The following is a 10,078-nucleotide window of genomic DNA, read 5'->3' on the forward strand; positions in this document are numbered from 1 at the left end:
GTGAAAAATTTAAAGGGGTCTGAATACTTTCCGTACCCACTGTATATATATATATATATATATATATATATATATATTGTGTATTGCTGTTCAGTTGAAAAACACTGAAGTAGGATTTTGGTCTCTATCACCCAGCCCTACAGTAGTAATATAAAGACTGTAACATACAAACCCAGTGATGTTAAAGTTCTATTGGATAAAAGACTTGTGGTTTAATGGTGGTTGTGGACTTAGTTGACTTGTAATCCATTTGAACATTCTAGGGTTAATCATTGATGCTTTTGGAGAGCTGAGGGACCAGCAGGAACAGGTGAAAGAAGACATGGAGGTAAAAAGACACACTCGCACAAAACAACGCAGTATTATGCAACACATGAATGACAGGAAATCCACCAAGATAACTCTTGCATGTTTCTCTTCCAGACCAAATGTTTTATCTGCGGAATAGGTAACGACTACTTTGACACAGTCCCACATGGCTTTGAAACGCACACGCTACAGGAGCACAACCTAGCCAACTACCTGTGAGTCCATCTGGAGTTTGGTTGTGTTTTATGTGTGTACTTGTACTTCTTACGTTGTGCCAACCAGTTAGGCCTGTCTCATGTAATACACCTGATTAGAAGACTCAACAAGGTTCTCCTGGGTCTTTGCTTCTGATTTGTAACAACTGGGAGTTCATTGAGCGAGTCCACCCTAGGCATTTAAACAGTAGTGTAGCTGTTTGAGGTTCCTTGTGCTCAGTGACTGCAGGATTCTGGGAGCTTTTTCTGGAATTCTGGTTTTGCCAAATTTATGGAAAGTAATTATGGAACACCCAAGCTTTGGGCTAGTTGTTGATAGTCCAACTCAAAAGTAATAAGGGTTGGATTTAATTTAAAAGGCTAATCAGGCTCTGATGTGTGTTAATGAACATGTTATAATATTTTCAATGTTTTTTCTTGTGTGTGTGTGTGTGTGTGGTTCAGATTCTTTGTGATGTATCTCATCAACAAAGACGAAACAGAGCACACAGGCCAGGTAATGTTTTTGTTGGTCTCAGTAAATATGCATCACTGTGATATTGTAACGTGGTTAGTAGAGCTGAGCTGGGTCTCTGACCAAGCGGTAAGGCCGGCAACAGACTGGATGCACGGCGTGAGCATGGCGTTTCTGTTGCGTTTCAGCCGCGTAGATTATGCACACCAGAAACTGGTCTGACGCGGCGCTGCTGCTGCTGCTCATTGACGTAAGCTATGGGGAGGGAGTATGGAGCTAGAACAGTGACAGTAACCTGTGGTATTGAAAAGAAAATTTGGCATTGAACCAACAAATATTGGCATTGAAAACTGTTGAACTGAAGTATAAAACACAAACATCAAAAAGTAATAATCTCATAATACTATGATATTATTTCACTTTGACGTTTGTTTGCATCATGATGGGTTTTTCAATGTCAATTTAAATTTTTTATTGACGTCTGTGTCTTTTCAAAGACAGTTTTTTTTTTACACTGTCAAGATTTTTACAATGTCACTGTTTTCAGTTTCAACTTTCTGTCACTGTTTTGGCGTAGGGAGGAGGGGCCTGAGGGGAGGGACAAAGGGCGTGGCTTATGGGATTTACATAGGCTGCTGTCGAGAGACCACACCTCCAGACGAATCCTCCCATTTTTTCACGAAGAAGCAGGATGGTTTAGTGTTAACTTTTAATGTAGTTTGTCAGTGAATGCGTCCAGCCTTTTAGTAGGTGTGTGATTTGCCTAGAAACCTATTGTGTGAAAAAATGGCCAATATGAACAGATTTACTTGAGATTTCGAGGTTCCAGGTGAACGTGTGGAAGACATCTCTGGGAGGATTCGTCTGGAGGTGTGGTCTCTCGCCAGTAGTCTCTGTAAGTTATCCATAAGCCACGCCCCCTTTACCCCTCCCCTCAGGCCCCTCCTCCCTATGCCAAAACAGTGACAGAAAGTTGAAACTGAAAACAGTGACATTGTAAAAATCTTGACAGCGTAAAAAAAAAACTGTCACTGAAAAGAAACGGACATCAAGAAAAATGTTTAATTGACATTGAAAAAACCCATCACGATGCAAACTCATAGGATTATGAGATCATTACTTTTTCATATTTGTGTTTTATACTTCAGTTCAACGGTTTTCAATGCCAATATTTGTTGTTTCAATGCCAAATTTTATTTTCAATACCACAGGTTACTGTCACTGTTGTAGCTCCATAAGTGAGGCGCTGACAGACCAGCCTAATATGTAGCCTACTGATCTGATTACAGCAAAGACAACGTCAACGGTATTGACGGATAATTAGGCTACAGTAGTAACAGCTGCGACGTTTGAAACCTAGAGACTTTCAAATATCAAAATGTCTTATTAATATGTATTTGTGTCAAAATTACATATAAACATATTTTCCTATTCCATTTTGTCTGGAAATGCTTCCAACACGCTTGTGTGTCGCGTAAATAATAGACATTAGTTCTATTTCTAGCAGGCAAGCGTTTTCGCCGTGGCTCGAGACGTGCACGTCATGCAGGCACTTTGCAAGCTCTAAGCTGTTAACATGGAACCGAAATAAAAACGGACCGTCTGTGGCCGGCCTAAAGCCTCAGTATGCTTCAAACAAAGGGCTTCTCAGATCCCCGTACAGCACCGGAAACCCCTTTCCCATGATGATCTGGATGAGTCTGTTAGATGCATACTTAGGTCTTAGGTGGCTCAGCTTACACTGCTGTTACTAACCCCAGGACCTGACTCCATATGCATAATCTATAATTCAATTCCTTCCTACCTCCTCCCATCTGTCTGTCTTAAAGGAGTCTTACGTATGGAAGATGTACCAGGAGCGTTGCTGGGAGTTTTTCCCAGCTGGTGACTGTTTCCGGAAACAGTACGAGGATCAGCTCAACTGATCTGATCTCAAAGCAACAAACTCTTCCCTTTCATACTGTAAGCTGTCCAAGGCCCTCTACAGCCATCTTCCCTTTGCTTATCTCTCAAACCTTTCTTACTGCTCTCTGAGGAGTCCCTGTTCTACCGAGCCACGACTTCTACACTCGGCTTCACTTCCCAGTCTAGGAGGAACTACATCTCCAGCCTCCAGGTCCCGCCCCAAGCCTTTCTCCCAGCTCTTCCTCATCCAGTCACTCAATTTGCCAGCACACTTTGTTTGGAATGCTTCTAACTCTGACTTTGTACATAGAAAATATCAGAGAAAATGCTGTACAATATGTGACTGGTGCCACATCAAGGTTTTTTGGCTCAGATGCTGACTTCTTTGCTTCATCTTACATTCACAGTAACAAGCAAAAAATACAGAACAACTGAAAAAGGAAGGACACGACAGATAGAGGAGGTGAGTGCAAGGGAAACGAAGAGATACTTCTTCCAGAAAGACTTTCAGGACAATGATCGATATACGAAGAACAGACATTAGTATGATGATTTTTACTTCTTTTCATGTGTACAATGCACGATGCATGTAGGTACAGGGGGCGGACACAAAAAAGAAAAACCTCTACAATCCTGATGTAATCCAACACCACCGCTCTGCAATAATCTGACCTTTTAAGAAGTTTACATGTCAGCTTTTGTGAAGACTGTCAAGAGGTGAGGGATTTGATTTAACTCTAAGGTATCTTCTTTTTTTTTATTGGGATACACGTTACATTGTTTATATATGTTAAAATTGTGTCCACACCCTGTCAACACTGTGTGTGAAGGGCTCCTTACCTAAGTGTTCACATCCATAGCAACATGATCAAAAGTCCATTTTGTTTCAGTGGAGCTGAGTGACGTCAACAAGACATAATCCTCTATCAGCTTGCAAGTTATCTACATCTTTTTTTTCTTTTTTTTTAAAGATTACAGAAATAAATGTACAACCCCAAAACTATGCTTGCAAACTGGTTAAATACATTATTGACATTTTCTTCTTTAATTTGATCTTTTGCCCCAGCATGGCTTTAGGATAGAGAGGTCACTCTGGTCCACATCAACATATGTAAGCGACTAATCAGATTGCCATGACATTTACTGAGCACACGACATAATGATACCATCTAGACAAATCTTTATTCCCACCACTGGTCAAGGCTCTAAGAATAGCTAAACAGTCAGCATGTTGTTCTGCCCAATGGTTTTGCTGTGTGTAAGATACATAGCAGCCTCTAGGTGTTACTACTGGGGGTTTAGACTTACTTTCACCGATTAATGCTACTTAGTTAGGGCTTACGCCATACATTTGTTAATCAAACAATGTAGTTTTATGTTAAAGCAATACCAAAGCAGCAGTGATTGGTCTGTTTTAGACGTTATAGCTGCATACATAGTTAGCACATGCTTGTTAGCTATGATAAATAATGAGCCAGACTGGAACAGCCCATTATCCACAGCTGGAGGAAAGGCTGAAGATGATCAATGTATGGATGAAAGCAGATGGAGGGGAGACAGGAGGATACAGTGCCTTACTAAGCCAGGCGTGAGTTTTGCAAGCTGGAGGAAGAGAGGAATATCAGAAAGCTTCACATATACAGTACATAATGTAAAGACTGAGAGTAACACCTCAAGCTGGGTGAAGGGGGTGTCTACAAAGGACAGAAACATGCGAGCACTATAGGAAAGTAGAGCTAAAGATGGAACAAGGATGGAGTGAGAAATGCCCTCAGGACTTTGTTATTGGAAATGTCAGATCTCACTGGGCCTTAAGCAATTCTGGTGCCGAATTATAACATTTGAAATAATTTCAAATTTCAGTTGCGCTTGCTTTAAAGCTTTATGCAGTGCAAAAAGGGGTGTTACAATAAAAAAATATATACAAATATCTTTTAATCAATTCTGTTTGGTTGCATAGAACTGTCATTTGATCTTTAAGTTGTCTTGTGAAGTTCTGGGTGGTCAGATTTTAGTTTGAATGACAGCAGCAGATGAGGTCACATCTTGACTGGAAATTGAGTGGAAACGTCCGACAGCAGAGGTGGCGTGTGGCCCTAGTGGTACCTTATTTTTCTCTGAGGGTTGAGGCTCTAATTACAAAGCTCTACTGAGTACGGGATAGTGCCACTTGTCCAGTTCCGTTGGCCTCTTCCTTTTCCCAAAAGCATTTAATTGTTTTGGGTGGCTCCAAATCCACTTACAGTTGCCAGTTTAGGAACACCCATCTAAACTAATGCAGTCTAATCCAACAGTCCTGCAATAATTCCTACTTTAATGAAGTTAATGATCTGATGTTGAAAGAGCATAAGAGAGTTTTTTTTTTTTTTGCATTTTAATATTAAATCTACTCCCAATCTTTACATAAACGGGTGGATAAAATATTAGAAATGCTTCAGCAACTAGGTGGGCCTAATAAAGTGGCAACTGAGTGTGGGTTACACATTTCTGATGCTGCCATAGCGTCACTTTAAAAATGGATCCGTCGTGTTAGCTTATCTTCGTGTTGGTACACAGTGCTGCAGAAACACATCCTGTTTACATTCTCGCGCAATATAGGACTCAACATCCATCATACATGTTAATGTATTGGATTAAAGGCTATTTTTTGTCCTACCCTGTTTTAATTGTAACACCCCCCACTGCAAGGCAGGCAGATTAACTGGCCGTGTTGAAAGTGGAAGAAAGTGCCAACCGTCCATAGAACACATTTCATGACTCAAACTTTCACCTCGTAGGGTTTGGGTGCACAGACAAGGGCCGGAATCAATTTTAGAAAATGATAATCAGAAACAAATTGATTCATTAAAAAATCAAGTTTTCATTTTATTTTTCAACAGCTTCATTCCTCAGTGATAGGTGTGTGTTGATTGAATAAATGGCAAATTTTCAACAAGCATTCAAATAAGGATTGTTCATCTGAAGTTTATTAATGTGTTGATGATCTTATGCAATACAGCAAAAAGCTCTTTTTTTGTATCGATGTTCTCCAAAAAAAGTATCTCAGAAAGAAATGCCATTGCATGTTTATTATGCGGAATTAATTAACAAGTATAACAAAGACACTAAATCTATGTCACCCATAAATTGTTTAATAGGATTATTTAAGATGAATTAAGATTTCTGTATTATTGTATTGAAGTGTTGTGGGCTTCATTGTATCTCTTCAAGTCATTTGCCACTAGTGCATCCCTCAGAAAAAAAGTGGCTCCTGCTTTTCTCTCACTTAATCATCTCTGTTTTAATATACTATAAGTCAAATGTTTGTTTAGGTATCATTTGGTTTTAAGCTCAAGCAATAGCCCTTCAGGGAGTGTACGGGAGACTGACCATTGTAAATTGCAAACAAAGGCAAAACAAATAAAAGCTTGCTTCACTTTGTCTCATTTTAAAATAAAATTATTTATTCATTTATTATCTGTCTTTATCTATATTTTATTTACTTATAAAATAATGGTAAGTAAAGGCAACTGAGGTCCTGTTAATTACTTTACTGCTTAATCTTAAAGGTGCAATATATATATATATAATATATATACACACACAAATATTTTGTTGGCCCTTACATACATGCAGATTTGGCTGCTGGACATTTCCTGCCTCTCTTCTGTGTGTGCTGTCAGATTTCTAAAATGCGTATTTTGTTAACTTTCTGAGAATGTACCTGTCCCGGGCTCAACGTGCACTCTGCTCTTGGTTTGGTTTCTCTGAAAGCAAAGTTGCCATTAGTCAAGTGTGAAAGGTGAATCGAGCTTCCGACCCTGAGATACCTTGATAGTAATACATTGGGATGATGTTTCTTAGACCAGTAAGATATGAAGACCCAAAGTGTTTCACATAATAATGTTGTAGACTTGTGCTTTGGCCTCCTTGCTTCTGTCTATGCATGTGTTTGGTCCCGTGTGTCTTGTGTCCGTCTCTCTGTCAATGTCTTTGTGTGTGTCTGTTTTTGTGTGCGCCGTTGGTAAGCTTAGAACTCGGTTCCTGCTTTTCTGTTTTTGTTGGCTCTTCCCCACGTCTTTCCTCTCTTTCTGGGACGCGCTCCTATGTCCCAGTGTATTGTTTGTTAATTGTATAATAAATATTTGATCACCATAAAAGTTAACAAATAATAAATAATCATATGATATAACCATTAAATTCGGATATAATCAAATACATTTTTTCTGTGGCTTTTATTGCCTTTATTGACAGGACAGATTAAGAAAGGAGAGTGGGAGAGAGGGGGTATATAATGCAGCAAAGGGCTACAGATCCAAACCCAACCTGTGGCCGCTGTGTTAAGGACTGAGCCTCTGTTAATGGGGCGCACACTCAACTAGGTGAGCTAACCAGGCGCCCCACCAGTATATTTTTTTAAACTCAGTTTGACTTAAAGTCATATTTAATCCAGTGGAAGAGCCTAACTGCCTTATAATGTATTATTAAATATTCAACATTTTGTGTCTCCATAATGAGGGACCTACAGTATTATGCAATTAGCCACACATGCTAGTTAGCTATAGTTTGTTTTTGCTACACAACAAATATCATCACACCACAGCTAATGACACACATTTGCTAATAAGAGCAGTACTCAGATGACATAGAATTTGCTGTCAAAGATGGCACCTTTAATGTTGAGTGATGATACATGTGTGATTTGATAACAGTAGGAAAGTATGATAACAGTGTCACAGTTGCAACCAGCCAGTGTGGGTGCTATGTATTTTGGAGTGTGCTCATTATGCCATGCTAATGTCATTTCTATTTTTCACTTTTTATTTTTATGGCAATTTCACATAACATCAGAACTAAGTGGTATTTTTGCTCATCTAAAAATAAATGTTTTTTCCATATTTATTACAGAGGGGCCATGTTTAGTTTGCCACACAGAAGGGCATCATGTAGACTATGTGAGTATGCTGTAGCTACTGCTGAGAGATACATGTATAAAGAGGGACTGAGTAATGAATGGATTAGCATGTTTTTGAAAATAACACTTTATTAACTTGTGAAGAGTAGAATATTCGTAATTCCATCCCTGTTTTGTGGCTACTTTTCATAAAGAACATGCTATGGAATATTACATACATCTCTGAGAAAATTAATAACTTTAATGAGGGGCTATTGTCTTGTCATGAATTGCATTTGGGGCTCATTATTTTAAGTTTTTTTTAAATGTGGGAAATTCTCTGTTTATTTGAAAATAAAAAAGGTTGAAGTGGATGAACAATCACTACAACCATCCGGGTACAAATTGGATTCCAGGCACTGTAGCTTAGCCTTTCTGTCACTTTACTTATTTTGAACAATAAAGGACTAACATAGCGTATATTTTAACCTTTTATCAGGAAACATTTAAAGCTATGTTAGCTGCAATATGTGCTTGTTTAGGCTATTAGAAGCTGTTATTAAATGCAAATGAAAATAAGTTTTGAAAATGTTTTTACAGCGAAAATCAGTAGAGCTACTATCTGTATCTGTCAGTTCACAAAAATATCTGTTTAGATATTGATTTCTAGACTTCTAGATACGTTGTTTTCTAATGCTTTTTTTGTTTGTTTAGCTGCTCACATCAAGTTATTATGTAAGATTAATGCCCAAGAAGGTCTTTGCAGGGTGTCCATCAAAAAAGTGATGTATTTCCTGGTTGAAGTAGGATGGTCAAGTGTAATCGAGACTGGATATTGGAAACACATGCTGAAAATGGCGACGAGAGCAGCGGTGCCTCTCTGCATACTTCTCCCAGACTGCCTCAGCTGGGATTTCTTGCAGCGTAGACCAGGGGGCTGTTGCACAAAAGTAGAATGAAGAAATCCAAGATAAGTGAAAAAGCACAGCTTGACTAAGTGTGATCCAGCCGGGTTTAGACAGCTGGTATAAGTGTATGTTCACAGCTTTCTTTACCCTTGTGTTGTCTTCCCGTCAAAATTGAAAATCAACACTTTTGTTGACCCTTTTTATCGATGTTTTGAACTTTTCCTTACGTTTTTGTCGCTTTTGTCAATGCTTGTTACTTTTGTTGACATTGAACACTATGTAACACTAACTTATTAACTTTAGTTTTAGTTATTTTTTGAATTTATGGTCAATAAACCTCATTTATAGGTAATTATACCTAATGTTTTAGTTAGAAAAGCAGAAATTAGGAATTATTTAGACTAAAATTAAAGGAATGTAGGTTGATGGATAATCACAGACTGGTGTATGTCAACTACACTATTTCAAAACCAATTTAATTAGTTTTTCAAATGCTATAAAATTGAATAAGACACCCCAAAATTAATGAAAGTAGAGATTTGTACTTGCCAAAGAGCGTTGTGTGGAATCAGTCATGTTATTTTGGGTTATTACAATTGGGTAGTTAAAAAGAACGTCATGTTATTTTGGGTAATTACAATTGGGTAGTTAAAAAGAACATTGATTTAGGAAAATGGGTCAATTTGACCCAAGGACAACATGAGGTTTAAAAAAAACAAAAAACATTGTTAAGTCTTTGGGACTGGACGTGGCCCTGGTGTAAATTAACCATGCGCTATATTGAAAGAAAATTTAAAATGAAGTTCTTCAGTGCCTCTTCCTCTGAACATCACAGGATGGCACTTACACACTTTCTGCACCAAGTAAGTTACAATGCGCCACATAACATAAGACTTGTTTAACACACAGTTAATATAAATAAGTATACAGTCTATGGTTTTACAGGGATCATCTCACATCTGGTTCACTAAGTAGGCCTACACACGGCACACACGTTGCTCAAATGCTTGATTTGGATTTGGGAACAATGACATGGTTGGGAAGATATAGAGGGTTTTCACCAAAGTCACCTTCTAGGCAGTAACCCAGATGCGCGGTCATATTGGAGATACTCAGTGTAAACAACTGACTGAAAAGCATCCAAGATGCAAAGGCATATAGGGAAGGAATTGGACCACAAGAAAAGGCGTGATGTTTAGAGAAATTAGTTTATTTTTAAAAGGTTAATTGGCGGTGCGAATCCCTAAAAGTTGGCTTTCTCATCTTGTATCCTTGACGACCCAGTGATTCTTCGATATCCCGATATAGTCAACTACCTGCTTTTCCCGTCGAGTCCATACACAGCTGCAGATCTTAACGTCCTACAAAGGTTTGGAGGCCCATAACCAGACAGTGTGTGAATGGGGGGGGGGGG

At 38.6% G+C, this 10,078-nt stretch overlaps 1 protein-coding gene across 6 annotated transcripts in view; it reads left to right on the top strand.

Annotated features, from left to right (window-relative positions):
* The window catches only part of ryr2a (ryanodine receptor 2a (cardiac)), a 167,779-nt gene extending 162,874 nt beyond the window's left edge, over nucleotides 1-4,905 (top strand). For all 6 annotated transcript variants that reach the window (XM_034859532.1, XM_034859531.1, XM_034859530.1 and 3 more), the window contains 4 exons: nucleotides 264-328; nucleotides 424-524; nucleotides 969-1,020; nucleotides 2,808-4,905. In XM_034859532.1, the coding sequence (XP_034715423.1) occupies nucleotides 264-328; nucleotides 424-524; nucleotides 969-1,020; nucleotides 2,808-2,903 (314 nt within the window). In that variant the 3' untranslated portion in view covers nucleotides 2,904-4,905. The remainder of the gene's footprint in view (nucleotides 1-263; nucleotides 329-423; nucleotides 525-968; nucleotides 1,021-2,807) is intronic.
* The last annotated feature ends 5,173 nt before the right edge of the window (nucleotides 4,906-10,078 follow it).

This window comes from Etheostoma cragini, chromosome 21 (genome assembly GCF_013103735.1).
Source record: "Etheostoma cragini isolate CJK2018 chromosome 21, CSU_Ecrag_1.0, whole genome shotgun sequence".
Taxonomy (NCBI): domain Eukaryota; kingdom Metazoa; phylum Chordata; class Actinopteri; order Perciformes; family Percidae; genus Etheostoma; species Etheostoma cragini.